The 16,774-nt window shown below is 35.6% G+C and overlaps 1 protein-coding gene across 6 annotated transcripts in view; it reads left to right on the top strand.

Moving 5' to 3' along the window:
* LOC125668764 (high-affinity choline transporter 1-like) overlaps positions 1–16,774 on the top strand; it is a 63,935-nt gene that overhangs the window by 44,229 nt on the left and 2,932 nt on the right. For all 6 annotated transcript variants that reach the window (XM_048903168.2, XM_048903171.2, XM_048903170.2 and 3 more), the window contains 5 exons: positions 9,453–9,560; positions 11,594–11,749; positions 12,667–12,815; positions 14,744–15,026; positions 15,650–15,879. In XM_048903168.2, the coding sequence (XP_048759125.1) occupies positions 9,453–9,560; positions 11,594–11,749; positions 12,667–12,815; positions 14,744–15,026; positions 15,650–15,879 (926 nt within the window). The remainder of the gene's footprint in view (positions 1–9,452; positions 9,561–11,593; positions 11,750–12,666; positions 12,816–14,743; positions 15,027–15,649; positions 15,880–16,774) is intronic.

Raw genomic sequence — 16,774 nt, 5'->3', positions numbered from 1 at the left:
AGGGATTGCCAGTGTTTTTGTTATTAGGATTTTACCAATAAGAGTTAGATTCCTCATTTTCCATAAATTTAATGTTAATTTCAATTCTTCTAGTTTTGTATTAAAATTCTTTCTTAACATTTCTTCTTCACCTTTTGAACTAAACCATATTCCTAATGTAAAAAATTGACCTTTTGACCACTTAACAGGTAAGATTCCTGGTCTGAAATTTTTACAACTTCCAATCCAAACTGCTTCTGTTTTATCTAAATTAATTTTGAGTCCAGAACAATGTTTAAAATTTTGAATGATGTTTAGTAATTCAATTCCAGATTTCTCATCACTTAAAAAACAGGTAGTGTCATCTGCTAGTTGACTTATCTTAAATTCTGTTTCACCAATTCTGATTCCATGAACATTTTTGTTTTCTCTTATTCTTATTGCAAGCAACTCAACACAAAGAATGAAAAGATATGGAGAAAGGGGACAACCTTGCCTGACTCCTCTACTTATTTTGAAAAAAGGGGTTGAGAATCCGTTGTTTATAACACAGCTTGAGATATCTGTGTATAGTATCTTAACCCAGAGTCTAAAACTTTCTCCAAACCCAAATGTATCTAATACTTTATCCAAGAAATTCCATTCTACAGTGTCGAATGCCTTCTCAAAATCAACTAAAAGAATTAAACCAGGAATGTTTTTTAGACTTGTATAGTATATAAGATCAGAAATAGTTCTAATGTTTTCTCCAATAAATCTGTTCTCTATATATCCAGTTTGATCAGTGTCTACAATTTGAGGTAAAAACTTTTTAATTCTTCTAGCAAGTACTTTTGATAAAATTTTGTAGTCAAAGTTAAGAAGTGATATTGGTCTCCAGTTTTTAAGTACAGTCCTATCTTTATCTTTTTTAGGTACAAGAGTTATGATGCTTTTTCTTTGATCTATGGAAAGTTTGTGTTTTTGGATACTTTCATTCAGGCTGTCAATTATTAATTCTGAAATTTCTTTCCAAAAATACTTATAAAATTCCATTTGGAAACCATCAGTGCCAGGCGATTTATTGCATTTAAAAGTGTTTAGTATAGCTTCACATTCATGAACTGTAATAGGTCCTTCACAAGACAAGGAATCCTCTTTTTCAAGTTTTTGAATATTCATATTGTAAGTAAATTGATCAATATAATTCTTATAGTCACAATAATCTAAATCTGATGTGTATAACTTTTCAAAAAATGATTGTTCTTCTTTTAATATTTTCTCTCTTCCTTCCAAAACCCCTTTATTTGACGTTATTGTAGATATGTATTTATTTTTATAGTTTCTTTTTTCTAAGGAGAGAAAATATTTAGTACACTTTTCTCCTTCTTCACACCACTTTGCTTTTGATCGAAGAATAATACCTCTTGTTTTATTTTCATTTATCAATTCCAACTTTTCTTTAATTTCATTATATTTATTTACATTTTCTTCCGTAGGATCTTCCGACATTTTTCGTTTTTGATCATCAAGTTCCTTAGCTATGTTTTCTTCATCTTTTCTTAGTTTGCGAGCTTTAAGTTTTGAAAATTTTACTATAAACCCTCTGAGTTCACATTTTATGGTGTCCCATTTTAGTTGTTTATCATTCATAAAAAAATGTTTCTCTTTTAGCTGTAAAATGTTTTGTTTTGTTTTCAACACAAACTCTTCATCTTCTAATAGGGATGAATTAAATTTCCAAAAACCGGGGCCTCTATCTTCGAAACCTTTACCCTTTATATTCAAAGTAATTACACTATGATCAGTTTTTATGGATGGTTTAATACTTGTTTTGCAAAGTGGTGCAAGAAAAGCAGGAATTAAGAAAAAATCTAATCTTGATAATATTATAGGATTTTTCCGACTAAACGTAAATAGCATACCATTTGGATTTTGTTCTCGCCATATATCTACAAGGTTTAAATCTTTTATTGAAGATATAAGATTGTCTCTATATTTAGATTTTCCTTCAATACACCCCCCTTTCTTATCCAAATTTGGGTTCAATGTAATATTGAAGTCGCCACCTAGAATCAGATTCTGAGAACTCTCTTCTTCTAAGTAATTTAAGATGTTGTTTAAAAATTCATTCTGTTCTGATGGGTTATCTTTAGTTGGTGCATACACATTTGATAAAATAAATTCTGTTTTATCTAATTGTACAAAAACTTGTAGAAATCTACCAGCATTGACACATGTATGTTTTAATATCTTATACTCAACATTATGTGGAAATAAAATTGCTACACCTTTACTATTTGATTCTCCATGATTAAATATGATATCCGAGTTCCATTCGTTTATCCATTTTGATTCATCTTGTGCAGTTGAGTGTGTTTCTTGTAAATAAACAAAGTGGCCTTGAAAATTCTCTTTAAAAAATGTAAACAATGTTTTTCTTTTACTTGGTGAGTTTAGGCCTCTTACATTTAACGATATGCAGGATAAGTTAAAAGACATTACGATTTGCGTTGAAATGTTTAAAGCACACACAGTAATTCAGAGTAAATTCGTGATAAAACGGGTTGCATGCACATGTATTCGATAGATTAAACTTGCTTGGAGCCAAGTAAATAACAGTGGGGGGACCCCGAACAAAAGAAATCAAAAAGAAAAAACACATATGTACAGATGAATATACTGTACGTAATCAAATGTATAACTGACTAAACAGAACATACTTGACCAACCTTGTGAAGTTTTCACATCTGCATGTTTATATACTGGAAGCTTTAAATGAAAGCTAAATATAAGAACCAGTATGTTATAATTCATGGAAATTAAATATCCGGAATAATACACTTCGTGGAAAATAAATATCCGGATTAATACAAAATATTACATGTTATGTACATTCTATGCATGACGTATTTGCGTGGAACTACTAAATAGAGTTACACATGTATAAACATAAATTTGACATTTCATCAATATTTCATCAACTAATCTGAAGGCCAGGGATGGTAACAAAAAGCTGAAAAGGGGGGGGGGTTAATATCAGTTGGCATTAATCAAAATAATTAAAACTGGTATATGTGCAAAAATAAACAATATAAATAAACAATGTAATTTCTTTCACCGCTGGGAGGTGTATGGAATCGATAAGTGAGTATTTCTAAGTTTTCAATATCTTTGTCACATATATCTAAACAATGTCTATGCGAATTTTATAAATACACTGTCGATGTTTACCCCAATGTTTCACCTCGGTGCGCGAGAACAATGTCTGCCGCGAGGTTTTCCATAATTTGGAATCTACGATAGCCAAGATATTTTCCGAAGAATCTAGAGATGATACATGTCATGTCTGTAACATGGAGAGATTGGAGATCTTTAAGAAGTCTTCTCCCAGCCCCGTGCTCACCATCGTCGTTATACCCCTCGTGGATCAAACCGTTTTTGTCTGTGAATCGATATACCAATATATTGTGATCCGCGTTTGAGTAATTTGAGTCCATAACAACTTTTTTATAGAAGTTTCTGACCTGGTTAAAGGTCGCTGTGGTAGATGCCGCGATTTTAAAATCGTTCCCTTCTGTGGAGGTTTCTAGTGTCGACATCTGGATCTGTTGAAGTGCCTCTTTTTCTGCTTGATCCACTAGCAAAATGTTTTCAGGCTTTGGTTTTAACACTTTTTCTTTGTATGTGTTTCCGTTAGGAAAAACTAACTTGTCTCCTACGAAACGTGTTTTCACATTCTCTTTCCAATACCGGTTACTTATTTCTTGGAGTTTTTTCCGATTTTCAGCTACCTCTACTGGTCTTTGTGGGGTAATGTAGAAAGGTGTATTTGATTGTTCTGTAGAGCCAGACCCTTCGCTATTTCTTTTGTCTTTCTGTGCTTGGAGGACTTTCTCCTTATCAGTAAATTTCTCTAGTCGACCCGTAATAGTTCTTGGTCTACCCGGATTTTTAGGCCCGTTTCGATGTATGTTTGCAAAAGTTGTTTCGACTCCCAGGTATTCTTTAATCAATTGTGGGATTTTCTTGAAAAGATTTTCATTCTCTTCTTCGGGTAAATTGTGAATGAGTAAGTTCTGCTTCATTGATCTTGACTTTAAATCTGTGATCTCGCTTTGCTGTTTTCTGACGGTTCTGTCTAAGTTAATAACTACAGATTCTAACATATCTATATCTTCTTTCAACATTTTGTTCTCTTGCTTCAGCACCTGAATGTTTCCAAATTAGTCATATATTTTGATGTTTTAATATTAATACACCTATTATTTAAAGCCTAAATTCATCAGTGTATGCACTTTTGAAGGCATGCAGTGAAGTTTTTAGAACACATCTTGTTTTATACTGTTGCTGAACATTAGAATTTATCTTAGATATTCATGCAGAACAGGAATTTTTTTCTAGATTTCATAGCCTGTGGGAGTAGTGATACTTTTTCACTAGTATTCAGGTGACCGATAAGGCCTGTGGGCCTCTTGTTTTATTTCTCCTGAGTTAAAAGCTCAAGTGAGTTTTTCTGATAAAAATGTATCCGGCCATCATTGTTTTTGTTAACTTTTAACATATTCAACTTCTTCTCCAGAACCACTGGGCCAGTTTCAGCCTAACTTGTCCCAATAAGCATCCTGTGGTAAAGGAGGTCCAAGATTGTGCTAATAAATGGTGGCATGCCCACTTTACAGGGGAGGCAATTATAAAATGGTTAAAAATATTGGGTGGGATGTTTCAAACTTACTATTGAAAAACTTACACTAGTAGCAGAGGTTCCTTACATAATGAAGATCGATTCAGAAGTTTGTACAAACCACGAGTATGAAGGCAAGGGAAGATCTACATGTACAATAGGAGTTCAGAGATTTATATCAGAATACCAACAGTGGTAGAAATTGATACCCAAGCATCCTCATGTTGTGTAGATTCTAGTTTATTCACATCATGACCCTGGGCCTCAAAGAGGTTCAAAGAGGTTCAAAGTCTTGCGTTATAGGTAGATATATGGAAAAGCTTTTAAAATCTTCTCAAGATCCAAAATAGTACAATGTCGAGTAGATTGACATTTGTTTACATTGACTGACTCCCAGAGTCAGAACAGGGCCGGTGTTATACATAGGAATAATTCAAAAGGATCCATGGTTCTACATAGGAATAATTAAGGGCTCGGAGATTTACATAGGAATAATTAAAGGTTCAGGGTTCTGCATAGAAATAATTACGGGTTCACTGTTCTACATAGGAATGATTAAGGGTTCAAGGTTCTACATAGGAATGATTAAGGGTTCAGGGTTTTACATAGGAATAATGAAGGGTTCAGAGTTCTACATAGGAATGATTAAGGGTTCACTGTTCTACATAGGAATAATTAAGGGTTCAGAGATTTACATGGGAATAGTTAGGGTTCAGAGTTCTACATAGGAATAATTCAAGGTTCTACATAGGGATAATTAAGGAATCGGAGTTCTACATAGAAATAATTCAGGGTTCAGAGTTCTACATAGGAATAATTAAGGGTTCAGAGATTTACATGGGAATAATTCAGGGTTCAGAGTTCTACATAGGAATGATTAAAGGTTCAAGGTTCTACATAGAAATAATTCAGGGTTCTGCATAGAAATAATTCAGGGTTCAAAGTTCTACTTAGGAATTATTAAGGGTTCACAGTTCTACATGGGCATAATTAAGGGTTCACAGTTCTACATAGGAATAATTAAGGTTTCAAAGTTCTACATAAGAATACTTAAGGGTTCACAGTTCTACATAGGAATAATTAAGGGTTCACAGTTCTACATAGAAATAATTAAGGGTTCAGGGTTCTGCATAGGAATAATTAAGGATTCAGAGTTCTACATAGGAATAGTAAAAAATTCTACATATGAATAATTAAGGGTTCAGAGTTCTACATTGGAATAATTAAGGGTTCACAGTTCTACATAGGAATAATTAAGGGTTCACAGTTCTACATAGAAATAATTACGGGTTCAGAGTTGTACATATAAATAATTAAGGGTTCACTGTTCTACATAGAAATAATTAAGGGTTCAGAGCTCTATATAGGAATAATTAAGGGTTCAAGGTTCTGCATAGAAATAATTAAGGGTTCAGGGTTCTGCATAGGAATAATTAAGAGTTCAGAGTTCTACATAGGAATAGTTCAGAGTTCTACATAGGAATAATTAAGGGTTCAGAGATTTACATAGGAATAATTCAGAGTTCTACATAGGAATAATTAAAGGTTCAGGGTTCTGCATAGGAATAGTTAAGAGTTCAGAGTTCTACATAGGAATAGTTCAGAGTTCTACATAGGAATAATTAAGGGTTCAGAGATTTACATAGGAATAATTCAGGGTTCTGCATAGGAATAATTAAGAGTTTAGAGATTTACATAGGAATAATTCAGGGTTCTACCTAGGAATAATTAAGGGTTCACAGTTCTACATAGGAATAATTCAGGGTTCGCAGTTCTACATAGAAATAATTAAGGGTTCAGGGTTCTGCATCGGAATAATTAAGGATTCAGAGTTCTACATAGGAATAGTAAAAAATTCTACATATGAATAATTAAGGGTTCAGAGTTCTACATTAGAATAATTAAGGGTTCACAGTTCTACATAGGAATAATTAAGGGTTCACAGTTCTACATAGAAATAATTAAGGGTTCAGAGTTGTACATAGAAATAATTAAGGGTTCACTGTTCTACATAGAAATAATTAAGGGTTCAGAGCTCTATATAGGAATAATTAAGGGTTCAAGGTTCTGCATAGAAATAATTAAGGGTTCAGGGTTCTGCATAGGAATAATTAAGAGTTCAGAGTTCTACATAGGAATAGTTCAGAGTTCTACATAGGAATAATTAAGGGTTCAGAGATTTACATAGGAATAATTCAGAGTTCTACATAGGAATAATTAAGGGTTCAGGGTTCTGCATAGGAATAATTAAGAGTTCAGAGATTTACATAGGAATAATTCAGGGTTCTACATAAAAATAATTAAGGGTTCTGCATAGGAATAATTAAGGGTTCAGAGTTCTACATAGGAATAGTTCAGAGTTCTACATAGGAATAATTAAGGGTTTAGGGTTCTGCATAAGAATAATTAATGGTTCAGGGTTCTACATAGGAATAATTAAGGGTTCAGAGTTCTACATAGGAATAAAAGAGTTCAGAGATTTACATAGGAATAGTTCAGACTTCTACATAGGAATGATTAAGGGTTCAGGGTTTTACATAGGAATAGTTAAGGGGTTAGAGGTTTACATAGGAATAATTAAGGGTTCACAGTTCTATGAACATAGGGATTCTTAAGGGTTTGGGGTTCTACATAGGAATACATGTATTTGTTGATGGAATTCTTTAAAATTCTTCCAAAGAGGCACTTTGACACAATTTGTCAAAAGTGTGCCAATTTCCTTATGTATTGTAGATGCAAATTCATCCATACATTGGGGTGAGCCACGAAAGTGTTTTAACGTGATATGTAGGGATATACAGAGACATTCTTCAGAAATCTTCTTAGAAACCAAATTTTTTTCGAGTCAATTAAGATAATATACACTTGGGCATCATTGTGTAGTCAGTTATTCTCCACGACCCCTGGTGCCAGGGGGTGGGGTCACAATAGAGATTCAAAGTAATCAATATTATTTGTGAGTTTAATATATGCTGAAGCATCTTCAGAAAAAAGAGCAATTTACAGACAGCGTCTCTTTCCACTAGGACTGAGCATTTTCTTCACAAACAAAATCATCCCTCCCAAAATTTTGCTTATTTGTGATAGATTTTCACGAAATTGAGGTACACATAACTTACAAGCATCTCTTCCTTGGTGGAGCAAAGAGCAATGTTTGTACATAATCATACTCAAAATTACTGTAAAATAAAATTTGTTTTTGCTGAATATGTAACTAATGGCATTGACTTTGTCATGAAATGCCAAAGTTTATCTATGAGAGACTAATGAGACTAACGTTTGACTGAGAACGGACTCGTAAGAGTTCTGATTTGTAATAGTCAATATCTTTAAAGTGCCTCATCCCTCAAACTGACAAGACTTCAGTCCTAGCAATTGCTGCCTTTCCTACATAGAAAATTCAATCAATTGCGAAAAATTGGCTTAAACAGAATGTCCTTTATGACATGTAGACTTGTCGGAGATTTTCGGTTTCCCTTAAAATGAATCCACGTCATGGTTTGTCATACTCTTATATGTCTTATGAGAAAGGATATTTGGCTTAGGCAGGCTGTACGGCAGATTGAGAAGCCCAAATATTTCCTGAGCAAAAAGACAGGAGAATAAAAGATATGATTTATCAAGATTCTTTACCAGACTTTTCCATTTCAAAAATCAATATATGCCTTGGTTATTCTAATTATGAATCCAAAAGAAAGTTTTCATTCTCTTTTGGCTTTTGTGGGAGCTAAGAAGATAACAGTTTTTTATGTAAGGAAAGGGCTGCTTCCAAAGGAATTAATATTGGTTAAGACAAACATCAGAATGCAGTCTTAATTAAGAAATCAAAACTCCTGAATATCCATTGTTTGTGTTAGTGCCATATTGATAAATATAAGGTGCTATTTAGGATTTTCTTTAGCATTACTTTATACCAGTATTAGGCTGGCTCTGGGAAATATATATTGATTAAAATATTTTTCAGTAATAAAACTGTTTTGCTGTATATCATATTTTCCTCGATAAAAATGCCGGCACATGAGTGACTCGATCAACTTGATCTAAAACTCAGTTATGAAAGAAAACTTTAGGACTAAAATTAAAAAGTTGTATGTTTGCCTCCACCCAACTGACTGAAATAAATCTCAAAGAAATGTTTTTTCACACACTTTTTTCTGTTGCCATTCTGGGATTCTATAAGTGCATGTGTGTCTCTGATGTAGCTCCCTGAGGTTCAACAAAACAAGACGTCTCCCATTTTTAGAGCCCATCTAGATGATAAGAATTAATTTAAACTTTTAACATACATCTTCAAGGCAAAACAAATTGCAATACCAACATGTACATTTCCAAACTGTCAATACAAAGATGCAAGAAGGCAAACAGAAGAAATCTTTTTAAAATGGCTCAAAGTATGATCATTAATGACTATTGCATTTGTATAGCGGGAGATATAAAAACTATGAATCCAAAGAATGCGACAATTTCAAAACCAATTACGCTAGTTACCCCATACTTTTCTTTTTAACCCACAATTGGCTGCGAGTTAAATCATCCCATATTCTTTGGTATTATTTGCCCATGATACAAACAATTAAAGTATACCTCATATTTAAGTTTGAATTTGAAATCTTGACTTGCGTCTTTTATAAGTATAAGTTTGTAATTTCAAAGTTCATGTGCATGTCAGATGTACATGTGTATTGCAGTGGTTTTATTTAGAATTATGAACAATAAAATTTCAATTTAAGGTTTATCTTTTTGTAGTATTATAAAGAATCATACTGCACCAGTATTTAGTGCTTATGTACCGAGTTGTTTATTTGTGCAGCCACCTGGGTTGGAGGGGGTTTTATCAATGGAACAGCGGAATACATTTATAAGGACGGATTGCTATGGTGTCAAGCTCCCTTTGGATATGCCCTCAGCTTATTGTTTGGTAAGTAATGTTATAAATGCACTGGACCTGTCCTCAGCTTATTGTTTGGTAAGTATGTTATAAATGCACTGGACCTGTCCTCAACTTATTGTTTGGTAAGTATGTTATACAGTGCTCCCTCGATATATTGCCCCCCTTGTTATAATATGCCACCCCCGCTTATTGCCTGAAAATCCTAAAGAACAGATTTCCTCCCATGTTGACACCCCCATAACATTATAATGCCAACCCCGCATCATGCCATATGCCACTGATTTTCACAAACAAATGATCAAATGTTATAGGGTTTACCCTCGATAATAATGCCACTTACCTAACACCCATCAGTAATCACGCCTATACTTTTATAGAGGTGTGGTGAAGTGTGACGGTCTGGACAAGGTATTCGGGTTAATTACTAATAATTGCAGAATTAAACTCCAGATAATCTAAATGTTTATACAGAATGGACTCCAAATAACTTTATGGCATTAAATTTCTTTTGATTGCTCAGTGAATTGTCCATATATATAAATGGTGAATTCGTTTTATTGCCATCCCCACTTAATAGCCCAAATTTGTCTTGAACAAAAGTTGGCAATATATCGAGGGAGCACTGTAAATGCACTGGACATGTCCTCAGCCAATTGTTTGGTAGATAGTGTTTTATCAGGATATGTCTCACAGCTCACTGATTGGTTGGTTATTATGGTATATGTAACGAACAGCTCACTGATTGGTTGGTTATTATGGTATATGTAACGAACAGCTCACTGATTGGTTGGTTATAATGGTATATGTAATGAACAGCTCACTGATTGGTTGGTTATAATGGTATATGTAACAACCGGCTCACTGATTGATTGGTTATAATGGTAATATGTAACAATATATCATATATGATCCGGGTATCAGCACAGTGAAATCTGATGTGAGTCGGGCTCTCAGTGGAATTTTGTGATGTACATAATTAGCGTATTCATATTGACATTGTAAAATTTGTAGATTTGATGATGCATATTCACAAATTGTATATTTAAGGAGGTATGCTACACCAGAGAAATTTGAGATGGATGAAAAGTGGATGATATGTACAACAATATTTTGAAATTGAAAACTTTCAAATTTTCTTTATTTAATAAAAAAAACTGCAGTTTTATTAGAAAGCAATCTGGGGGGAAAATTAAAAACCCTGCTTTGGACTCAAACCCACGGTCTACAGTTCAGTAGTTGACGTGCAGCTAACCTACTGAGCTACTCAGTTAGGCGATGAATTTTGAATGAATAGGCAAATATTGCTGATATTTATATTTTCATCCATGTTTTAAAAGGAAGTCAGCCATTATGATGATGTAGAGTACCTCCTTAAGGTGCTTTCAATATTTAATGCCAAGGTTGTCCAGGTCACTTAAGTGACCGGGTTAGCTATAATGTAATTTTGTCTGTATAGTTCATAAACTGTTGATCATGTTTAACTCTTTCTCTGTAGAGGATTGTAAGATTCCTACCCCCATTGTAAGATTCCTACCCCCATTGTAAGATCCCTACCCCATTGTAAGATTTCTACCCCCTTTGTAATATTCCTACCCCCATTATAAGATTCCTACCCCCATGAAGCTAAAACATCCAACAATATAGTGCCATCTTTAAAATCCATGTCAGACCACTCCCGAGCGTCTACCACCAGTAGTTGTTATACACCATTTCCCTCCTATAGAAAACTTGAGCACTAAAAAATCAACATTTTTAAATAAAAGTCCCAAATTTCTTTCATTCCTGAGTTGTTGACAAGGCTCTGGTTAACAGTTGATTTTATCCTGAGCAGAATGATTCCTCATTGAGAACTACAATGTAACTGCTGTTGTGAGAGTGCTTTCAGATGGGGAAAATGCAATTTGAAATGAAGCTGGCACAACTGGCTCAAAATTCATATAAATGGAATTGAAATGCTAATATTAAGAAAAAATGAGCAATTAATTTGATATGATAGCAGGTCTTGTGTTATCAGACTAGGAACAGAATTTGATGTGGAAATTGCCACCCTTCTGTTGTAGGTGGCCTGTTTTTTGCTGAGAAGATGAGGACGGAGGGGTATGTGACGATGCTGGACCCCTTCCAGTTAAAGTATGGACAGAGGATGGGGGGGTTGCTCTACATTCCAGCTCTGCTGGGGGAAGTGTTCTGGACCGCGGCCATTCTAGCCGCTCTTGGTAAGTGATGGATAGAAATTGATACAAGACATGTGTATATTGGGTCATTTTGGTGCCAGGAATATTTAAGTGATATATCTAATATATTGAGGGATAAAACGCGTTTAACCCTCAATAGCGAGAAATAAACATTACTACAAGCAGGTGTTTTGGCGTCTTTATTGAAAACAATGGCAAATCCCATGCACCGCTAAATAAGTGCGACACATACTCAACATGATGCGAATTGTTTTTATGAAATTGACCACACAGTCAAGAAATTGCATATCAAAGTTGCTGTGTAAGAGGGAAGCAGTCTGAAATCCAATACACATCGTGAGTGTTTTTGTTTTGATTAATATATTTGCAGAAGTATCAGACATTTTAGCACTTTTTCTCTTTTCACGTGAAACACGAAGAGATGTACTCCATGGGTGTTTTTCTCGGTTGTACGGGACATATTTACTCTCGCTAGAGAGGGATAATCGCGTTTTAGTGAGAATATCTCTCTATAGGGGAAATGTTCCCAACCTGTTTAAGCATTATTGCAAAAAACTGTTTCATAAATACCAACTAATTTACCATAATCTAAGTGCCAACATCTAAATGAATCATGTGTGATTAATAAGGTAAATCCAGGTTTCACATATTTCTTTTAAATTTAAAGTCATACATGTACTTGTACACAATTAATTGTCAGGTCTGGTCTGGATGATCAAGAGGGAGGTAACTCTTCAATATAAACATGAACCAGATTTCTAGATACCAGCAAGATTTACGAATATCAGTGCTGTTGCATACATATACAAAATACTTTTAGATGTACATATATTTTCCCATCCCAAATTATCTGGATGCATGGTTCTTTGAATTTAAGATTCATCTTGTTTTATAAATATAAGCATTTAATGGTGACCATAAAATTGCATACATTTCAGGTGCTACAATCTCTGTGATCGTGGACATTGATGTGAAGACATCCATCATCGTGTCCGCCTGCATTGCCGTTTTTTACACCTTGTTTGGTGGCCTGTACTCGGTTGCCTACACTGATGTCGTTCAGCTCTTCTGTATATTCTTTGGTCTTGTAAGTCATGCAATTTTGTGAAGGTGGAATATGTGGAAATTTCATGAGAGTGGGAAAACAGGAAGAAATTGGGGGGGGGGGGGGGGGGGGGGGGGGATATGTCAGAAAGGTGATATTAACTATTTATAAACAGTATTGAGGACAAGTATCTCACCAAAATGTGTTTTTAGCTCACCTGAACCGAAGGTTCAAGTGAGCTTTTCTGATCGCTTTTTGTCCGTCGTCTGTCTGTCCGTCTGTCTGTTAAACTTTTCACATTTTGGACTTCTTCTCCAGAACCACTGGGCCAATTTCAACCTAACTTGGCCAAAAGCATCCTTGGGTGAAGGGCTTTCAAGTTTGTTCAAATGAAGGGCCATGTCCCTTTCAAAGGGGAGATAATCACAAAAATGCAAAAATAGGGTGGGGTCATTTAAAAATCTTCTTCTCAAGAACCACTGGGCCAGAAGAGCTGAAATTTACCTGAAAGCTTCCTGACATATTGCAGATTCAAGTTTGTTCAAATCATGGCCCCCGGTGGTAGGATGGGGCCACAAGGGGGATCAAAGTTTTACATACAAATATATAGGGAAAAACTTTAAAAATCTTCTTCTCAAGAACCATTGGGCCAAAGAAGTTGACATTTACATGAAAGCTTTCTGACATAGTGTAGATTCAAGTTTGCAAAGGGTAGTTTGGGCCATAATAGGGACTAAGGTTTTACATGCAAATATATATTGAAAGTCTTCAGATATGGGCCAAGGTGACTCAGGTGAGCGATGTGGCCCATGGGCCTCTTGTTGAAGTTGTTCATACAGTTTTTCAACTCTTGATATTTTGTGATAAGCATAAACGTTCAGAGAAATCAGATAACCATCACCATGTACAGGGTTCTGAAGGACTTCAGTGAGATGTAAATGAAAGCGAGATTTTTATGCCCCCGAGATATAAGATCGGGGTCATATTGTTTTTGTCCGTTCTGTAATTCTGTCTGAAACTTTAACCTTGCTAATAACTTTTGAACAGTAAGTGATAGAGCTTTGATATTTCACACGAGTATTCCTTGTGACAAGACCTTTCCGTAGGTACCAACATTTGTGACCCTGTGACCTTGACCTTGGAGTTTGACCTACTTTTTGAAAACTAACCTTGCTAATAACTTTTGAACAGTAAGTGATAGAGCTTTGATATTTCACATGAGTGTTCCTTATGACAAGACCTTTCCGTGGGTACCAACATTTTTGACCCCTTGACCTTGGAGTTTGACCTACTTTTTGAAAACTTTAACCTTGCTAATAACTTTTGAACAGTAAGTGATAAGCTTTGATATTTCACATGAGTATTCCTTATGACATGACCTTTCCGTGGGTACCAACATTTTTGACCCAGTGATCTTTGAGTTTGACTTACTTTTTGAAAATTTTAACCTTGCTTATAACTTTTGAACAGTAAGTGATAGAGCTTTGATATTTCACATGAATATTCCTTGTGACAACACCTTTCCGTGGGTACTAAACCTTTTGACATTTGACTTACTTGTTAAAAATTTACATCGGTCATAACTTCTTAATATAATGTAAAACTTATACGGTACAAATTTTGATGCACCAGATGTGCATTTCGACAAATAATGTCACTTCAGTGATGCTCAACAGTAATGGTTAATATTAGAGCTTTCATATTGTACATGAGCATTTCTTGTGACAAGATCTTTCTACTGGTACCAAGATATTTGTACTTGTGACCTTGGCCATCTTCGGAATTGGCCATTATCGGGGGGCATTTGTGTTTCACAAACACATCTTGTTCATTAAATATTATCCATATAAAACACTAAAGACCATTTTATGCATCTGTTTTCCTTTATTTTGTATGGGACGCCTTAATTCGATTGAGTAGTGGCGTAGACCCTTTACAAATTATTGATAATTATGTTTTGTGCATTTCAGTGGTTAACTATTCCGTTTGCCATGACAAATCCTCACGTAACGGACATCTCTGTCAATGCTTCCAGTCTCTGGATTAAGTCTGTCGATCCCCAGTACAGTGGTGTCTACATTGATGGCATGCTGTTGTTGGTCTGCGGGGGGATTCCCTGGCAGGTGTATTTCCAGCGAGTGTTGTCAGCCAAGTCAGCATTCAATGCCAAAATCCTCTCGTATGTGGCTGCCTTTGGCTGTGTTGTCATGGCTATTCCGGCGATCCTGATTGGTGCTATAGCAACAAACACAGGTATAACATTTAGTAGAGCACAGTGAGAGTTCATGCCATAGAAATCTGATAACTGTAAATTAGCGTTTCCCATCTGTTGATGAAAAAAGAATCCCAATGTATATTTTGTCACTCGTTTATTACCAAGCTTGGTAAAATGATGAGGCCAGACCTCGATATCTGGAACTCGGTGAGCCGAGGAAAACCCTGGCGTATCCTAGGGTTCAAGATATTACGGTTAAAATGCACAAAGAAAATGTAGTGGAGACTTTCATCTCATACCAGCATATTCATGGTATTTGAGATATCAGTGTTCCAGATACCAAACTTCAACTGTACTTGCAAAAAATTCTATTATTGAGGAATCTAAGCTTACACGGAAGAAATGAAACCACAAGCTTTTAGTTGATTAATGATATCTTCCATCTTATTACTGCAGTTGTTTCATGTAGTTTTGTAATATGGTCCTGGTTGTGCGATACTCGGGTGACCATTTAGGACCATGAGCCTCTTGTTCCTCCGAGGCCACTGTTCCAGTGTACTGTATATGATAGACCCCAAGTTCTTGTAATGAACATTTTTGTTGTATCGTCCGAATAACAAGTCTGATGTAACATGTCGCTTGTTTTGCAATTTCATTTTAGACTGGAATAACACGGACTACACACTGAAGGACAATCGGGAATTCCCTATCCCCCCTGAGAACATGAACCTGATTCTGCCCATGGTAATGCAGTACCTGACCCCCACGTGGGTGTCGTTCTTTGGTCTGGGGGCGGTGTCTGCGGCTGTCATGTCATCTGCTGATTCTTCCATATTGTCAGCCAGCTCTATGTTTGCCAGAAACATCTACAAATTATTGTTTAGACAACAGGTAAAGTTGTGTATCGCTCAAACTAAAACATGCACTCTTCTGTGGTGCATATCATAATTCGCTCACCTGAGGGTTCAAATAAGCTCTTCTGATTAAAATTCCTCCATTGTCTTTGATCATTGGAAACTTTTTATATGCCTGTCATTCGACGGGACGTATTATGTTATGGCGCTGTCCGTGCATCTGTCCGGCTGACTGGCTGTCCGTCTGTCCCGGGTCATGTTTTCCGGACTTTTTTCCGTAACGGATGCATGTACAACTTTGAAATTTGGTCACAATATCTCCCTCAAGAATTGTAAGAGTGCATTTGCATTTCAGCTGGATTGGTCCATCGTTGACCTACTTTAGGGCTAAAGTAGGTCAAACAGTTTTCCGGACTTTTTTTTGTTACAGATACAGATATTGCCCTGAAATTTGCACATAAGCTTCCTTTCAGAGAAATACAAGTTCAGTTTGCATTTCAGCTTGATTGGTCCGTCCGTGACATACATTAGGACTAGAAGTAGGTCAAATAGTTTTCTGGGATTTTTTCATTATGGATACAGATATTGCCCTGAAACGGAGGCTTTCTCTCAGGAATACAAGTTTAGTTTGCATTTCAGCTGGATTGGTCCATCCTTGACCTACTTTTTGGGGAAAATAGGTCAAACAGTTTTCTGGGCTTTTTTCCATTACGGATACAGATATTGCCCTGATATCTAGTCAAAGGCTTCCTCTCAGAGGAATACAAGATCGGTTTGCATTTCAGCTGGATTGGTCCATCCTTGACCTACTTTTGGACTAAAAATAGGTCAGACAGTTTTCCAGGCTTTTTTTTCATTACGATACAGATATTGCCCTGATATTTAGTCAAAGGCTTACTGTCCGACAGGGGGTATATTGTACCGTTTGCGGT

The sequence above is a fragment of the Ostrea edulis genome, chromosome 4, assembly GCF_947568905.1.
Source record: "Ostrea edulis chromosome 4, xbOstEdul1.1, whole genome shotgun sequence".
In the NCBI taxonomy this organism is placed as follows: Eukaryota; Metazoa; Mollusca; class Bivalvia; order Ostreida; family Ostreidae; genus Ostrea; species Ostrea edulis.
The sequence above is the reverse complement of the archived record's forward strand: the minus strand, read 5'-3'. Positions and strand labels throughout refer to the sequence as shown.